The 17,959-nt window shown below is 47.1% G+C and overlaps 1 protein-coding gene across 6 annotated transcripts in view; it reads right to left on the bottom strand.

Annotated features, from left to right (window-relative positions):
- MYOM1 (myomesin 1) overlaps positions 1–17,959 on the bottom strand; it is a 699,631-nt gene that overhangs the window by 634,414 nt on the left and 47,258 nt on the right. For 4 of the 6 annotated variants that reach the window (XM_078687469.1, XM_078687466.1, XM_078687470.1 and 1 more), the window contains exons 2-3: positions 15,935–16,092; positions 6,116–6,286 (exon numbers count right to left, since the gene is read on the bottom strand). In XM_078687469.1, the coding sequence (XP_078543595.1) occupies positions 6,116–6,286; positions 15,935–16,065 (302 nt within the window). In that variant the 5' untranslated portion in view covers positions 16,066–16,092. The remainder of the gene's footprint in view (positions 1–6,115; positions 6,287–15,934; positions 16,093–17,959) is intronic. The other 2 variants (XM_078687471.1, XM_078687468.1) reach the window with 1 other exon arrangement.

Here is a 17,959-nt window from a genome sequence, read left to right on the forward strand (position 1 = left end):
CCAGGGCACTGAACAAATGTATCTGAGCTGCTATCATACTTTTTTTTATAACTAATTGAAAGTTTTGAAAGCAAAACAAAGCATAGCACGATATAAGTTTTGGTCAATGTACAAGCAGGGCATGACAGCATTCTCAGATATCAATAGCATTCAACAGTGCGCCATGATACTGATAAACCATAATAAGCACACGATTTCCCTCTGTTTCTTCAGACAGCCACGGGCCTCAAAAATCGTCTTCTCCTACTGTGCGCCTCAGTCCACCCCCGCACACCAACCTCTCACCATTGGGGGCTGCTGTAGCTTCCAGACCCACACCTGCTTGGCAGCTAAACAAGCTTTCCCCAGAAAGGCATCCTCAGCCCTAGGACCCCCACCTCCTACATAAGCTCCAGCAATGATACACAGGGCGTCAACTCCAAGGGGCGGTCCCGGACAGCGGATAGTACGCGACCTACCTCCTCCCAAAAGGGTCTCAGCGTATGGCATTCCAAAGCAACATGAAAGAAATCTGGGACAGGGAGTGCACAGTGCGTGCACACTGCTCGCGCATCAGAAAGTACAAATTGTAAGCACCTCAAAGTAAGGTATGTTGCGTGCAGGTAGTTGAACTCTACCATACACAGCTGCACCAAGATAGCCACTTTCCTAGGCACCATACAAGCCTCCTTCCAATCATCTTCATCCAGATCTCCCACCCAGGACACCCACCTCCGCCTGACCCTTTCGAGTCCATCCGGGTCGTGGATTACTAAGGAGCGGAAAACCAACAAAGTGGCTGTTTACCCAGCTGTCCCAGGAAGAGCTTCGCCTCCAACGGATTGTATTCCGGCAGAGACTCACTTAGATGTTCATGAGCCAGCAAGGCATGGTGTAGTTGGAGGTACCGAAGGAACTGCAAGTTAGACAGGGAGTATTTCTCTTTTGATTCCTGAAAGGACAGAAGGATTCAACCCCTGTAGACATCTCCCAAATATGAGATCCCAATGCGATCCCACTGCAAGAAAACTGTCCTGCATAAAAAGCTGCCCAAGCCATGTTTCACACTGGAGAGGGGTCATCCCAGTGAGGTGCCGGTCACACCCAGGAAGGAGGAGGGCCGCCCTCCATTAGGTAAGGGATACCGGTGTGCACGATGACACTGTACTCCAAAAAAGTGCCCCATTGAGGAGATCAAGCAATTCACCTATTACCAGTGAATATATTTCCAACCGATATGCTGGATCATCCCATCCCCCAGTCAACCAGTCATTAATCTGCACCATGTGCGCTGCCAAATAGTATAGTTACAGATCCAATGACCCCAGGCCACCATCAAAAGGAGATTTGTGCAATGAGTAGAAAGCCACCTTATGCCAACCCACAGCCCACACAAAGTTAGTCATTTTAGCGGTCACAGAGCGAAACCACTAATGGGGAATGCCATTTGGGTAATTACCTAATACATACAAATATAAGAGCATCACAGCATATCAGCTGCGTCAGCGGTTTTATCACCAACACAAAAAGCAATGCGGACAGTGGGCACCCCTGGTGTGTGCCTTTCTCAATGGGAAACGCAGGAGATAGGACCCCCTTCACCTGGATCTGAGCAGTTGGAGAGTGGTAGTGAAGCAGATCCACACAACAGAACTCCTCCCCTATGCCAGCCCGCCAAAGAACTCCTTCCATAAAGGCCCATGACACAGTATTGAAGGCTTTAGCAAATTAACTAACAGGAGGGCAAGATTGCCATTGAGCCCTTGATAGCGCAACATGGATCCTCCTGATACAGTGAAATTTACTACGGCCCAACATGAATCGGCATTGATCCGGGTGAGCAAGATAAGGCAGGGACTGACCGAGTCACTCAGCAATCACCATTGCATACATCTTGATGTCAGTGTTGACCAACAAAATCAGACGATAAGTGGAACATTAGTCCCTAGAGAGACCTTCATTGGGCAAGATGACTATGGTAGCACAGTCCATATGTGGTGGAAAGGACCCCTGCTCCAGTGTGGTGGTATAGAGATTCAAAAGATGGGGACATAGGATTGCACAAAAGTGTTTGTAATACTCAATGGGCTTCTGGGACAGCCGTTTTCCTGATTGCATCCCCGACACCGCAGCACTCACTTCCTCAAGCGTTAAGGCTTGGTCCAGTTCCTAGGCAAGGGCACTGGGTATAGTCGGTAATGGTATAGTATATAAACCGCTGGTGGCAGAAGGCACCGCGAGCATAGCCCTCGATAAAAGTTGGCAAAGGTCTGGACAAATCCTTCAGGGTCGAACCATGGAGTCCCGAATCACTGGAATCACTCTGCCAAAAACCCCACTGTAGCTAGTACAACAGTTTGCCTAATTTGTCCCCAGAAGCATGCACCCTCTTAGTGGAGGCCCTTCAGCAATGTCTGGCCTCCTTTAAGGAAGCTTGCCGCAGTTCAGTCTGGGCTATGGCCAGGAGGCGACGCGAGTGCTTGGTATCTCAGTGGTGAAGAGCCTCTTCCATTCGTACCATCTGGTTTTCCAAGCTGGTCAGGCGCACCAGACGGATTGCCTCAGCTTGCCGAATGTAACCTTTATTGCGGCCTCTCAAGGATGGCTTACTAGCTGCTTCTAGCGTCGCTGCCCATGCTACCAAACCTTCATTGAGCTCAAAGAACTGACAAAGGTCTCACTTGCAGCAGTCTACAAGTATCATGAATTGAATCTCCAGGCCACTCGCAAGACACTGAGCTGAGTTCCCCATGACAGTATCAACGGAGCTTGATCGGAAATACCTAGTGAAAGGATGCGCACCGCTTGAACTGAGAGAAGATCTGCGGCCGAGAGCCACATCAAGTCTATGCAGGATTCCGCAGCATGCGCTGCAGATTGGTGGGTGTAGGCCCATTGAGGAGGATGCCAGGAGCACCAGGCATCGCACAGGCCTAGCAAATCTGCCCACAAAGACAAGCAGACCGTTCGGTTACACCTGGCAGGGTAAGGGGCAGAGTAGGCATCAAAGACTGAAACCGGAAGCATATTAAAGAGTCCTCCAATCATTGTGACGCCCTGAGGGAGAGTCAGGATAAAGGATCTCAGCGATTGCAGGGAAGACTGCAGCAGCAACAGAGGCGGTGGGACGTAACAGGATATAAAACTATAGTGCCACACTTCCAACCAGCCCTCAATGCACACGTAGCAGCCCTGGGCATCCGTATGGTGCACTGTAACAGCCATGGGAAGAGATTTGTGGAGCAGTATCGTGACTCCTCAAAGTCACGCGTAAAACATGAGTGATAAACCCTGTCGTAGCTGAACCAGCCTAAAAAGGTATACTTCATTGCTAATAAATGGTTAGAACTCTAAATGCAGGTATCTGAGGAGGGCCCACGACACACTCGATTAAATCAAGCAGATTCCCCACCAAGCTGAATCAGACAGGAGACTGCAATGATCTAGCATGCCATGCCTTTCCAAGCAAGATATTATTACAAGCCTAGCTGTCGCTATGAACCTAGAAGGGAAAAACACTGGTAAGAAAAAACAGTCAGAAAGAGAAAGTAGGCTCAGAAGCCCAACAAAACAACCCTCTCCCAACATCCTCCTTCCCCACACTTCACCCCAGGAAACATCTGTTGTCCTAAACAATTATCCCAGGAGGTGAGGGCAAGCAAACACATTCATCCTCCCTGGCATACATCCTTTGCCAGCCCCCAGCAACAAGACCAGCATTGTAACTGGAAAGGAAACGTCCAGGTCAAGGCGGACCAGAGAGTTGAGATGAGGAGCCCAGGTCCACTTCCGGAGAGTGAAAATCCAGTAGAGTATCTGAGAGGGTCTCAGACACATCCGATCTGGGCCATCCAGGACGCCCCCTCCCCTTCGTCGATGATGTGGAAGTGATCCAGTGCGCTCCTTTGCAACCCCCACTTGGTGTTGTTCAGGGGGGGCGTTGCAGCAACCGGCCCTCCGTCGCCCACTCCCAGACCTGCTCCAGTGTATCAAAGAAAAAGGTTCAAGACTGAAAGAAGACCTTAAGGCAGGAAACAAGAGCATATATCCGAGGTCTAAGGCCTGGAGCTTTTGCTTCACTTCACCAAATGAGAGCCGCTGCTGCACTGCCTTTGTGTGTAGTCCGGAAATACCAGAATCCTAGCATCTTCAAATTGCAGATCAGTATGAGTGAGTACATGCCTCTTGGAATACAGTGTCTCGGTCTTCAAAGTTTAGCAGCCACGGGATCACAGGCCATGGGGAAGCCCCTGGCGGGGGCCTCAGCACGAAGGAGAGATGTGCTCGTTCACTGACAAAGAAGGGGGACAGTTTATTTTCCAGCATCCACTGCTTGAACCAGTCCTCAAACACTCTTGCTCGGCCTCTCTGCTCCACAGACTCGGGCAGGCCAATAAGCCGAACATTATTGCCTCTAGACCTATTTTCGGCTTGCTCTGCTCTCTCCGTCAGGGTGGACACCAAGGCACTCAGCTTGGACATCTGACTGTTGAGGGAAAAGATTTCATCCTCGGCAGAGAAGACAAGGTTTTCGACCTCTGTGGTCCTTTCCACCACATTGCGTAGGTCCTGGCACAGTAGGGAGAGGTCCACCCGTAGGCCATCTACTTTTGTTTCTACAGCATCCTGGGAGTCCTGTATGGCCTTAAGGACCACACCTAAGTCCGGAGCCCCTTTCCGCCTTGAGGCATGCATCTGATAAGTCGAGCCCTCTCCCTGCTCGCGGGTGTGCAGTCAGCAGGACCGTATATTGGTCCATCTTCATTTGAGATGGTGTTTGCGGGGGCACCTTCCCCCTTCCCATCCTCCACAGTCAGGATCCGGAGAAGCAGATAAGTAGGAAGCAAGACCCCCTCCAGGGGAAGGGCCCAAGGCGGCTATGGGAAAAAGGCAAGGACCCCAAGCCACTCAGGCTCCAGAGAGCAGGTCAAAAGAAAACGAAATGCAAAGAAGAGGGGAGGGGTCCCCAGGGGAGGCAGGAACCAGGTGCGAGCAGTTCATAGATGGCGGTGGTATGCAGCTGGTCCCAGCTCAGAGCTCAGGCCATCAGTCTGGGCTCCCCCTTACCAGAGCCCCAACTCCCCGGCAACAGCTCAGTGACATACCACCTCCACCTCGGTCACACACCTGGGGTTCCCACACAAACTGATAGCAGCTCTCACAGTTACTGCAGGCAACAAAGCAAGTCAGGAGCACCACAAGTGTAAGGCCCAATCAGGACTCCCCAAGACCCAAGAGGGGGGGGGCGGAATAAACTCCCAGCCCCACACGATCCAGGTGAGCTGGGGTCTATCCCCCCCCTGCTGCCTTAATAACTGGCAGTAACATGTCTCACCACCTGCCAGTGTCGCTGTCAGCTTCTTACGCCTTAGCTCACCACCAGCTAGATCCACTCTGTCGCAAGCAGTGCAGGTCCGGGGGGTCGAGTTTAGCAGGCCTGCCGTGCTGTGTTCCTTCTGGCCCACTCAATCGTCTGCACTGCAGGTCATATGTGGTTTGGCTGGAGCCGGGGGAAACGGAAAAAGGGTTGAAGAAGAAAAGGAGGAAGCACAAGATCCTCTGCCCAGATAGGAAACGGGTGACCTTCGCCTGCGGCCTCCTGTGCTTTCGGCTTCACCAGGCTCTGAGGCAGTCAACTCTGCCGTGCCGGGAGGCCCCCCACCACGAATCACCAAAGGGGGGTGGCCTCCAACCGCTAAGCAGGCACATGCTCTCAGGGCCGTCTCTCACATCTGGGCCCACTCCGGGTGCAGCAATTCACCACTCAGCTGCCGCCGAGCCCCAGGCCTCGCCCGCCCATCTTGTAGTGGGCTATCGCCAGGATAGGGATCCTCTTTGCCGGCTGTCTGATGGCCCCCGGACTAGGGCAGTAAGGGCTTACCTGGCACCCCAGTGCCTGGCAAGGAGCCCTGAAGCCTGAAGTTCAGGAGGGAAGTCGTTGTCAGGTAGAATGGTGACGGATCACTCTCGGGCGATGGGATCTTCCTGAAGGCTCGACCACCATCTTGGCCTCCCCAAGCAATGGCCCGAGCTGCTAACATACTTAAATGTTTTATGTGTCTGTTGACCAAGAGATGTTAGAAAGCCAGACATTGTATCTAAACAAATCACAAATAAAAAGTGAGTTATTTCCTACCCGTGACTGCTGTGAGCTGAAGAACTGCGTTTCTCTTCTTTTTGGTAACGGCTCATAGTAGACTTCAGCTCCGTATTGCGATAAGCACGGTCATAGTGCTCATGTTTCTTCTGGTAGAAGGGTAATAACCTTCTGGGTACCACGCACCACTGGTCTCCAGAAGTGAACACACTAAAGCAGATGAGATGAACTATTAAAATGGATAACAGTAGGTGTTGTCATATTGCAAAGTATTTCCTTCATAAAGCAGATGAGACTGTACTATTAAATTGGGTAACATTAACTAGGGACACATGTTGTTTTAGTCAATTTAGCTAAGTGTTTTGTTTTCCAAAAGCATATTTTTGAAAAATAAAAAGACAATGGCCCTGACATAAATGGATCTTTCTGTCTGTGTACAGGGATCAATAAATAATATCCCTGCCCAGTACTGCCATAACTTGCATGGTGGCCCCGGGCAGAGAAATTTTGTGACAGTCGTCTACCCTATTTAAGGGGTTTGACCATCACAGTGGCAGATAAGTTGGGGGATCCAAAGTCTTTCTCAGGGCAGAGCCATGTGAGGCTCTGCTGGTGGAAAGCCTTTGGTACCGCCAACGCAAAAAGGGATGAGGAATCTGTGAATTTGGCTGGGTGGGTGGGTGCACCATCAATATACAGTGACTCATGTTTTCCACCATACTCCAAATGAACCTCTTTGTACTATCTGATTAATGTCAGGTGTCTACTCACTGTTAGGATTCCCCTACTAAAAAACATACCAATGAATGTACCCTCCACCACACTTCCTCCGACTGTTGCTAGCCACTTCCACCCTCAGGTCCATTCACATTTACTGATCCTCAACCTGAATCCCTCTGAAATCCTACACCCCTTCGCTGTAACACATCCTTCTGCATCGGCTCTCCCCCCTCTTTTCAAGCACTGCATCCTCCTATTTCGTACAGCATGCTGCCGCTTTGTAGCTAGGTGTGGGCTCCACAAACATATCTACATAAATACAGAAGATTCCGGAGACCTTAAAAATAAGTCACTTCGTATATGACAGCAAAACTCAACTAATAACACAGCTATCAAGAAAACACTGGAGAAAACATAGGCTTTACAAGGTTTATTTATGGGTGGAAAGAAGGGCCTTCCAGTTAAGTAGAAATATTGATTGAGATGGTTTTTATTAGGTCCAGAGACTGAGTGACATAGGATGCTGCATGTGATAACAATGCACGGACACAGCACAGATGGTGACTTTGTGATGAGTAGAAATGAATCTTCCAGCTGGACAAATGTAATTCGTAAAGATTTTTGTTTATTAAGGGAGTATTCCATGAAGAGAAGCCAGAATGAATGACCTGATTGTGGAAAGTGCCAAATTGAGTCACAGTTGTCACTCATTGGTCTTTGAATCTACCCATCATATTGTAAAAGGAGGAATCCAAGTTCTGTTGCCTAGGCTCTGCGAGGAGCGGACCAGCTGTGCCAGAGGATGCATTGCTTCTGAGGGATTAAGGGCCTCATTTATATTTTGATAGTCGGGCCTCTATTCCACCAGGGTGACGGAGTAAATACCTCCATTAGCCTGGTGGAGGTCCCAACCTCCAAATTTATGAATGACCGCCAAGCTGGCGGTCATTTATAAAGCATTAGCAGAAACCGCCATCAGGGTAGTTCCTGTGAATGCAATCCGCTGGTGCAGGGCTGTGTTAGCATGATGTAACCCTGCACCAAGCCGTATTCTTTTTTATTTTCAAAAAGAAAATCCTCAAATGGCTTTTCTTTTTTGAAGTAAAAACAGTAATGCACTCCTCGCCATTGGAGTCATCTCCAGTGGTGGGGGAAGCATTATTTGATTTTTACTGTCCCTCACCACCGGGGTTTACCTGGCTGTGACGGACAGAAAAAAAAATTACTACATGTCCACCTATCCTGATTGGGCGGGCGGACATGTAGCCATTTCTTCCATGGCCCTTACTACGTTGGGCAGTTGGAGAGGTTTGGCTATGGCCGTGACCAAGTGGTTAGCGCTATAGCCAAACTGAAGGTCTGCCCGCATTTTAAATTGGGTAGGCGAACCTTCATGTTGGTGGAATGTAAACTCTGTCGCCATTGCAACAGAATATTCATACTACCAACATATAAATTGGGCCCTAAGGCTGTGAGAGGTCAGCATTAAAAGCAGGCATTTTTTTTCCAACTCACACTTCAGGGAATTTGCGACAACTGAATGGAAGAGAACTTATATTTAAAACCTGATAAATCCTTATTATATAATACTTATGATTTACTTCCAGTATAGAATGTTATGTAGCCAATGAGGTTAGTCGCCATGAATGAAGGGTGAGGCTACAATTAAGTCTGGAAGGAGAGTTCCGCTCTATGCCGAGTTCTGCAAGTGGCATAGTGCATTAGGTCGCACCGTTCGCACTGATTTTTAGGGATGAGTGTTTTTCCCGCCCTGGAAAATCAGCGCGGACTGCACCATGCGCAGCCCCCTAGGTCATTGCTTCTTTCTGCCACTCTAGTAGATGCTCTACTCGAGCAACAGCTTACTCAACACGAAGGGAAGGTTTCTAAACACGAGCAGTCACGGCCATCCGCGATCGCCCGAGTTGGGAAATCTTGCTGGGCGGTGATCTCGCACTGGATTTCCTCGCTCAACAATGAAAGGAAAAAACTCTGCTCCGCGGAATGGAGTTTTTCAGAATACTGCATGCTCCGCGGAGTGTGGAAAACTCAGCAAACTCCGCGAACAGAGCAGAATTCACCGCTCAGGCCTAGCTATAATACCCTGTCTGAGACACCACTGTTGTTTATATAAAATAGGAGCACTCTGCTTACATGTCGATGTGAATTAATAGATGCAATTGTATGTATGGATTTAAATTAGTCAATAGATACATTTCACCGTAGTGAATGCCATGCTGTTTTTAGGTCTGGCACTAGGTGGTAATTAACGTTATTTTATTTGGCAATTACTTGTCTTGACATTATATATTAAACTCCAGAGTTGTGTTTTACTTGGATTATTTGTTCAATTACTTTTATTCATTATCACATATGATGCATATATTTTAGCTGTATAAAAGTAATTTCAAGTCACTGACCAAAGGAAGGTTGCCTATTAATCTCCTAGCTCTGTATGTCGACTTTATCTCCTCCTGGCAGTATGAAGTGGATGCCTAACACAAATATTGAGATTGATATTGTGCCTAGATACATGATCGTTTGGGTAATGGTTGCTACATAGCCACGTGTAACACACCTTTTCCTCCCCTTCTTTCTTGCTTAATATGATTGAGTAGTGCAACACAGTGAGTGGAACTTTGCAGTGTTGTGCCCTGATAGTTGTGTTTCGATGGGTTTGTGCCATCTGTGGAAATGTAAAAAATGTTTTAAGAATCGCATTATACAAATAATCCTTTTTTCGATTGTTCATGACACACGCGATATTGAAGCCTTTCATGGTACATCATTTTTTACTTCTAAAGTCCTCCATAAGTCATGTTCAATCCATGTCATTTCCAGCAATAACATCTTTTTTGACCAAGTGTGTCGCGTCAAGATTCAGAGCAGGAGTTTGGTGATTGTAACTTGGAATAACAAAAACTAGGAGCTAGCCCTCCCCAGCAGGTACCCCTCTATCTCATTAGTCCTAGGCACCTCCCTCATGTTTCACAAGATCTACCACACTTCTCCTTGTTCAGTGATCTACTTCTTGCTGCATGCGCATATTGGTGGTCCGTGTAGTATTTGACATGGGTTAATGGGATTCTGGTGTCTCTCCCTTCCGCCCAGTAAGGTTGGCAATAAGTGTCACCCAGTCATCAGCAATAGATTTACGCCTTAGGCCCGATTGCTCTTCCATTGTCAGGGCATACCCTTCAATTGTGGCCAACTTTATAAATTCCTCCTTCCTCTGCCAATTCTAGTGTCACTTGAGGCCAGTAGGTAGAGATAGTCGGGAAGTCCCACACCATGTGCATTAATCCTGCATCACTTATGGAGCACCAGGGGCATGCCTTGTCTGTAGTGTTTATTATGATGTTTAGTCTGTATGGTGTAAGATATGTGCTGTGGAGGTAGTTGAGTTGGGTATATTTGAACCTGGTATTTCTGGAAACATGTGGTGTGTGTTGTGGGTTCGATTTCTACTCCTTGGTCATCAGTTCTTGTCCCAGTGTATCCTCCAAGTACATCTGGGCTCTGTTCATAGGTGCCATTGCCATTGAGAGAATAGTCTTGTAAAACCAGGTGACCAGTTTCCCCCCACTTCCAAATGTGAGCAAAAGCTGGAGGGTATTGTCTAATTGGGGTTTTGTCCGCCCCTTGCCCGAAATGGCCAGTACCGTGCTCACGAGTGTCCCATATGTCAGGAAGGAGAGCCCTGCAGGACCCTGCAGGACCCCCTCACTCGTCAGGTCTGTGAAACTGTGCAGTGCGCTGTTCATATAATAGTCCCCTATGGTGAGCATTCCAGCCCCCTTCCACTCAGTCAACTACCGGGCAGTGATGTATCCCACATTTAGGGGTCTTTCCCAGTTTTCCGCACCGTCGTTTGTCAGCACCTCAGTGCAATTGAAAGCAATTTTGTGTGGATCGATGTGTTAGTGTTCCTACCAAACATTAGGACCAGAAGGGTCCCTCATTCTGGGGGGGTCTCACAGAGAGCCCAACTCCTCCCTCCCCTCGCCTCCATTGGTAATCGGCCACTGCCTACCTTGTGCTCTGGTCCCAAGCATGGTCCCCCAGTGGGATGGGGGTCGTCTGGCAGCTTCAGGAGGGGGGCGGGTCCCTTTAGGCGTGCTGGGACACACACATAGGCAGCAATTCTCTGAGGTCTGTGTCTGTCATCTTTGGAGATGGATCAAGGCCCGCCTTGCGTCTCAGACTCAATCAGGGCAATTCCTCTGCTTCTCGCCCGCCAGTGAATCAGGGGCTCTGGCAACAGCGGTGTCCTCTTTTCAGCCCTGGCGGACGCGATTCATTCTTAGGGTTGCTTGCTATGCGGGCAGACTCGGCTGGAGCTCAGAGCCTAGCTGTCATCTTCTTTCACAGTTGGCCATGCCCTCATCTGTTAAAAATTTGTTTTCTAAGATTGGTTTTGTGATAATTTGAGTAAAAACATTCACCTTTATGCCTGTTTCCATTGTGTTTTTACTAAATAATGGCATTTTTGGGTCTGGTAAAATATACGACGACAACAAGGTGATGGATTGAATGCTTGAATTAATCTCAGCTACTGCTTGGGGCTGCATTCCATTGCATCGTTCTTCGCCCTCCATGACACTCTAGACAAAGGCCCCACCGTATGCAAATCAGTATTGACCCTGCTTCTCATGGGAATACTCTGTCCCAAACTGCCAGGTGAGTAACCCTCCAGCTGGGACCACAAGCAACCCCAGACTGATTTTGGGACTCGCCCATTGTGTGTAGTTTGAGTATCAAGGCACAGTGAGCAGGGGACATCACCTGCAACAACAAGGTGATGGATGTCCATTTCAGTCAAGCAGGGCGATGAGCAGTATTCCATCCATTGCACAATTCTTTTTTTTAGATATGGGTCATGCATAATAAAGACAGGGTTTCGTAGATGTAATGCGTTCTTCCTTTAGTCCCTTCCATTACTGAAGTGGGGCAAACAATTGTTTGTTTTACAAACCATTCCCACTGTATGGTGCTCTTGTAAATGACAGTCATCAGCAAGTACGAGGGCGAGTGTGCACGAGCTCTTCTTGTGCCAGTAGCATCACTCACAGCAGCAATGCTGACCTTTACCAGCCACCATACGTTCATACGCTCAGTTGGCAGTGCTGCATGAATTCCGAACCCAGCATGAAAGAACTCACTGCCTGCTTTGCTTGCCCACGTTTATCTGTTTCTGTTTATTTGTTTATGAGTATCTAGTCACTGTTTCTGCTCTGACAGCTAAGGGCCCATGATGGATGCATATTTTAAAATAACTCAGAAATATATAAATAAATTTGAAGGTATAGGATATAACAATATGACTAAAGTTTCATGGCAATACACACCATATACTGTTCATGATCACAAACACTAGCACAACCCGGCAAAACAGAAGCATAGTGCCACATCGACGCAGACAAGGAAAGACTATGGCTTTCAGCAGGGTGCATAAACAAACAATAATTTCGACCACCAGTTGAATGCCATCAATACACAGCAAAAAGGAGGCTTACAATCTGCCTGACAAGGTTTCCTTGTTGTAAGTTGATACCTTGATCACCCCCTGTTAGGACCACTGCAACAATCTCCCTCAATTCTTCAGCACCAACATCACTGCCATTTACAGCAACTTCAACCCGCAACCGGACCCAACAGACCTCGACAAAGCCTCCCAATCTTATCCAAAGAACCAATGCTAACCATATGACCTGTAATCACTGCACAAGAAACCACCATGAAGCCCATCCACTAAAGGGTCCCATTGGTCCCATGCCTCCACCTTGCCTATTCCAGAAGACTGAAAACCATAAGTGCCAGGTTCACATCCATTTAGAATGCTTCTGTCTCTTCAGATACATTCCTAGATGTCCTCCCTTTGCTGAAAGAACCCTCTACAGACCCATCAAAGCTCATCAACTACAGACCACTCTCCCAAGATCTGTGAGAAAATCATCAACAGATGCCTCACCAAATACCTCAATGACCACCAACTCCTCGACACCACTTAGTCTGGTTGCAGACACAACAGCATGGAAACTGCCCTTATCTCAGCCCTGGATGACATTTGCATGACTCTGGACAGAGCATCAGGAAGAGCCTTCATCCTCATCAACAGCAAACTTGACATGAAAGTACAACTCAACAGAATCACAGCCTAATGCTTCCATAACCTGAAGATTTTGAGGAAGATTTTCAAGTGGTTCCCAATCAGCACCTGGAAACTGTCATGCACACCCTTGTCACAAGCAAGCTAGACTACGGGAATATCCTCTATGCCGGGTTGCCAAGATCAACAAAAAGCACATTAGAAGGGTGCAGACCATTCAGAACTTAGTGACCAGAATCACTCTCAACCTCCCACGCTGCACTCACATCAGACCACATCTAATTGAGCTCCACTGGCTCCAAATACATAAACAGGGACAATTCAAACTCCTCACCCACACTTACAAGGCACTATATAACACTGGCCCAGCAAATCTCAACTATCGCACCTTCTTTCACAAACCTTCCAGACACCTCCACTTGGCCAGTCTCCTATTTGCACACATCCTGCGCATACAGCACACAAGATCTGGTGGTCGAGCCTTCTACATAGATCTTCAAGCATAGAACGTCCTGCTGCTACACATAACAGACCTCTCCTCACTTTTTGAATTCCACAAGAACCTGAATACCTGGCTTTTCGAGTAGTCCCATTAAGCCCTAATTTTGCCTATGCTAACACCTGCTCAATGCCAGGATACCCTCCTGGGTGATAGTGCACTCTACAAATCTGCAATCCAAGTGTTCAATAGAATAACAAAGCAATGGCAAACAATAATAGGTGTTCCAGGTAACCTGAAAAAGAAGGGGACAGTGTCTCTGAGTTCAGAAAGTGTGCTTTCTATCTACAGGAAGGTAAGCTTGTCTCCTGGGTTTAGAGCTGGAACGGTTGGTCAACAAAATTGGGGACATCTCACTTACTCTGAGCCTCAGAGAAAGGCTAAGTCCCATCATGACTGGAACTTGCGATCTTCAGACTACATGCAAATCACTGCACCTGCATCTTCAACTAACCGCGTAGCAATCTTGGAACAAGATAGACCCTAAGGGTGCATGGTTGGTATAGGAGAGGCTAAGAAGTAGAAGGTCATACAAGGTGAGTGTTTGGTGCGTTGACACACAGACATCTAATCACCGTATTGTGTTGGAATGGTATAGTTTTTCTGGGTCAGATTCTCTTCAGACCCAGTCGATCAAGACCTATGAATCCAAGCTTCACCACACTGTTTTGCTCAGTTTCACACTCCTCATTAATAGACCTTTTCAAGCAGAGGTACTGGAAAATGCTGGATCTCCAGCTGCAGTCCTTTCTGGTGCAACACAATACACTGGAAGGCTACTAGTCCAGTTCTTTTCTAAGTGGCATCTGAGAGCCACTGCCATTGACGATGGGTAGTAGAAATGTGGCATTCCAATACCTGCCTGCATCCAATGACATTGTGGACCAGTTGTCTTGTTGGACATGATGGCCAAAGTCAGTAGTGGTGTGGACAGAACTCTATGATGATTCATGAATTTCTTTACAGTAAGCAGGGATGGATCAGATTCAGTTGGCAAAGACTGCACTTGCATTTAGGATCCCCTTAGTATTGCCTCCATTGCTGTTAATGTTTATTGTGTCCTTCCTCTTGTAACCTCACAAACAAAATACAGTCAAATGCTTAGGACACTCAGCTTCGGCTGAAAGTCACACTCAACCCTTCAATCGTTCATTGGAGACCTTTTTGAGATCCTACTTTGACATGGATGGCATAAAGTCAAAAGTAAAGCATGGGCATTTCTTGAGTCTGTAACGTGTGTCTTCAGCCCCAAATAACAGCTGTCTGGAAAACCAGCATCTTCCAGTATGGCTTGTAAAAACTGGTATATTGTCACAATAATAATCCAAGGCTAGATCCTTATGATGCACTCTCCTGTGCTTCCCAAAGATTCTCATTGTCATTCTTCAGACTGCAGACAACGCATTAGATTTGGAGCTGGCACAGCACCATATCTCAAAGGCTATCAAGTTACTTTATTTAACATGAAACCTACAGTCCTCCTCCAACTACCACCCCATCGGTGGATGCACACCTCCTGAAAGTTCTAAGCCTTAAACTGTCTTCTGAAAGGAGATATTTCTCTATGATCTTTAGAGACCCAAGTAGCTAATGTCTAAAATGAAATACCACTGAACCTTTGAAAAAGAGCCCACCTGTTAATTTATGACATATTTAAACTCACTGGCATCTGATACCTCAGGGAATACATTGCCCCCTAATTCTTGATATCATTTTGTGGGTGTAGAGAATTATTTAAGAGTGTACAGTTAGTACATTGGAAGTGATCTATTGAAGAGGCCGCGGATTGCGTAGGCCGCAATGTGCTACATTTATAATGAAGAGTAGCCAGTACTTATGGGGAGGATGCTTATGATGGTCAATGCCATATATCCAATCAATGAAGTTTTCGGTTAATTGTTCATGTAATAAAATAAAAGTTGCAATATCGAGGAAACGTGGCTGAATGTTGAAGCCACACTTAAGAATGTATACAAATGTGACCATGCTATTGCGTATGCAACAATAAAATGTTTTTAAAAAAAATTAAAAAAAATAAATAAAAGAGTGTACAGTTAGCCAGTGGAGAAATCTGGTCCTGGTAACAAGTGGTTCCGAATGCTGTCTGGTTATTGTGGCTGTAAAATAACACAGCCACTCCCCAACCTTAAGCGTATCCTCACCTGCTATGGTACACATTTACATGAAATACACATTTTATATATGCCTGACACGAACACGTAGGCAACAACCAAAGAACTATGGATGGAAACTACCAACTTATTAATAAGATAGAAGGTGGCTAATGATTCTTTTTGGACTCATACTTTTAGCTTCCTCGTGTATGGGGTATAAACAACTAAGGATGTTTAATGGATTTATGCCACTCAAGTACCGTCTCTACACCTTTATTCACTTCCAGGACATAAAACAGATGTATCTGATCTTCTAACATACTTAAAAGTTTTACGTGTCTGTTGACCAAGAGTCATTAGAAAGCCAGACATTGTATCTAAACAAATCATAGAGAAAAACATCAACAATGTCCTACCCATGACTGCTGTGAGCTGAAGAACTGTGTTTCTCTTCTTTTTGGTAGTGGCTCATAGTAGACTTCAGCTCCGCAGCACGATAAGCGCGGTCATAGTGCTCAAGTTTCTTCTGGTAGAAGGGTAAGGACATTCTGGGTACCTCACACCACTACGCGCACTGAATGTAAAAAGAAAAAAAGTATATACATTTATAAAACGATAGATTCATCAGCAATCCAAAAAACAAAGTATTAACACCTCAAAATGTTTGACATCTCACAATTTATTTGGATGATCAACATGACAGCAAAATGGACGAGAATGAAGGGATTCGTGATCTATCAAACCCCCATACATCAGGCAACTCAACAACTTCATATACAAAGTGCTTAATTTGGAAAAGAAAAAGTGCCGGAGCCCGCGTCAGTAGGCCATTGCCGCAAGCACCACCCATTGCCCCTGTCAGCGCTGCCAAGGACAGTACCAACACAACTATTAACCATTCTCCTACAAGTGTTACGTTTCAGACTATACAAGGCATCCAACACTAGAAGAATGGTTTGGGAAGCAGGTATTAGTTCCTTTTAATGTATAATGAATTAATAAATTACTCTTGTTGTGCTCATTTCTAAATTAGACAGACAGCGTCACAGTGTGGCAGGCTGTCATAAGTGGCGGTGTTGACAATTTAGTGCTGGTGCCAAGTGTCTTGTTGGCATTCTCCCTGTCTCGCGAGGTTGCTACTGAGCGCGTGGGGGAGAATGCCAAAGCTTAAACGATCTGTGGGGACCTGTTGGGATCAGACAGTTGCTTTGAAGCTTCACCAGCCATACCTCTGCCGATCTCTTTCAGGAAGGAATACATTTACTTAATTTTCTTCAATTGTGTCGGAGTCGTATTTACCACAATTTGTCAATAACTGGACCTGCAAACCTGCGTGTTGGTCATTCATTGATTCCGATGTGCTACGTTTCTATGGCTGAGCAGGGCCGGACTGGGAACAACAACCGGCCCTGGCAAAGTGCTCGGCCGGCCCACACCTCCCCACCCGGGGAGGTGCCGCCGTTCTCTTTGCCGGGGCTGGTTTTTGGCCGATTTTGGTTCAGGGCCGGCCCTGTAACAAAAACGGCCCTCAGGGGCCCAAACACGGCCCCCACCCAAGCGGCCCACCGGGGGATTGCCCGGTTCCCGCTATGGCCAGTCCGGCCCTGTTGCTGAGTCTTCCTTCCGCCAGTGCTTGGGCTGTGAGTAGCCCGTCTGCGGGCGATTTGCCGGCATTTGATTGCTGTACTAGAGGGAGAGCGGAGAGCCATTCAGGTACTTCTTGATTTGTCCGGGGAGGATTTGGGCTGCGCCTGCCTGCCGGCACACAATCCTGATTTGGGGATTGGCAAGGACGTTTTCCGACACCGATCCTTCCACTAACTTTGAAGCCGTGCATGCGTGCTCCCTTCGACCACACTTCTGAGAGAACCAGCTGCACGTCGCACGAGGGTGCCTGCAGCCGAGCTAGTATTTCCTGGCTTCGCGTGTCACGGTGATACGCACACCCTCAGTGAGAAATTAATTGCTGAGGATAGCCGGCTGCATGTCGCACTAGTGTACTTGCAGCCAAACTTGTTTCCCGGCTTTGTGTATCACGGTGATACGCACACTTTATTCAGATATTGGTTATATACAGCTGGGCGTGTCCTGAGATTCAGTGACATGCACACTAAGGGGTATAAATCTTTTAGAAATTTGGTGTGTCATGGTGATATGCACATCTTTCCAAATCTTTTGAGTAATTTCGTGTGTCACGGTGATATGCACACCTTTTCAGTGTAATTCCTTTTCCAATTCTTCAGGAGTTCCACAAAGCGCACATTAGGGAGGTGCATTAAAATTAAAATATTGTTCACGTTGGCGAATCACGGTGTAATTTTGTGTGTTACGGTGATCCGCACACCTCATTTCCTGCTACCTTTCTATACTAGGCCTTTCATTGCCACTCTACTGTGTGCACCTTTATCTTTATCCGTACTCATTCTCCATAGGCATGTTTA

This window comes from Lissotriton helveticus, chromosome 4_1 (assembly GCF_964261635.1).
Source record: "Lissotriton helveticus chromosome 4_1, aLisHel1.1, whole genome shotgun sequence".
Classification (NCBI taxonomy): domain Eukaryota; kingdom Metazoa; phylum Chordata; class Amphibia; order Caudata; family Salamandridae; genus Lissotriton; species Lissotriton helveticus.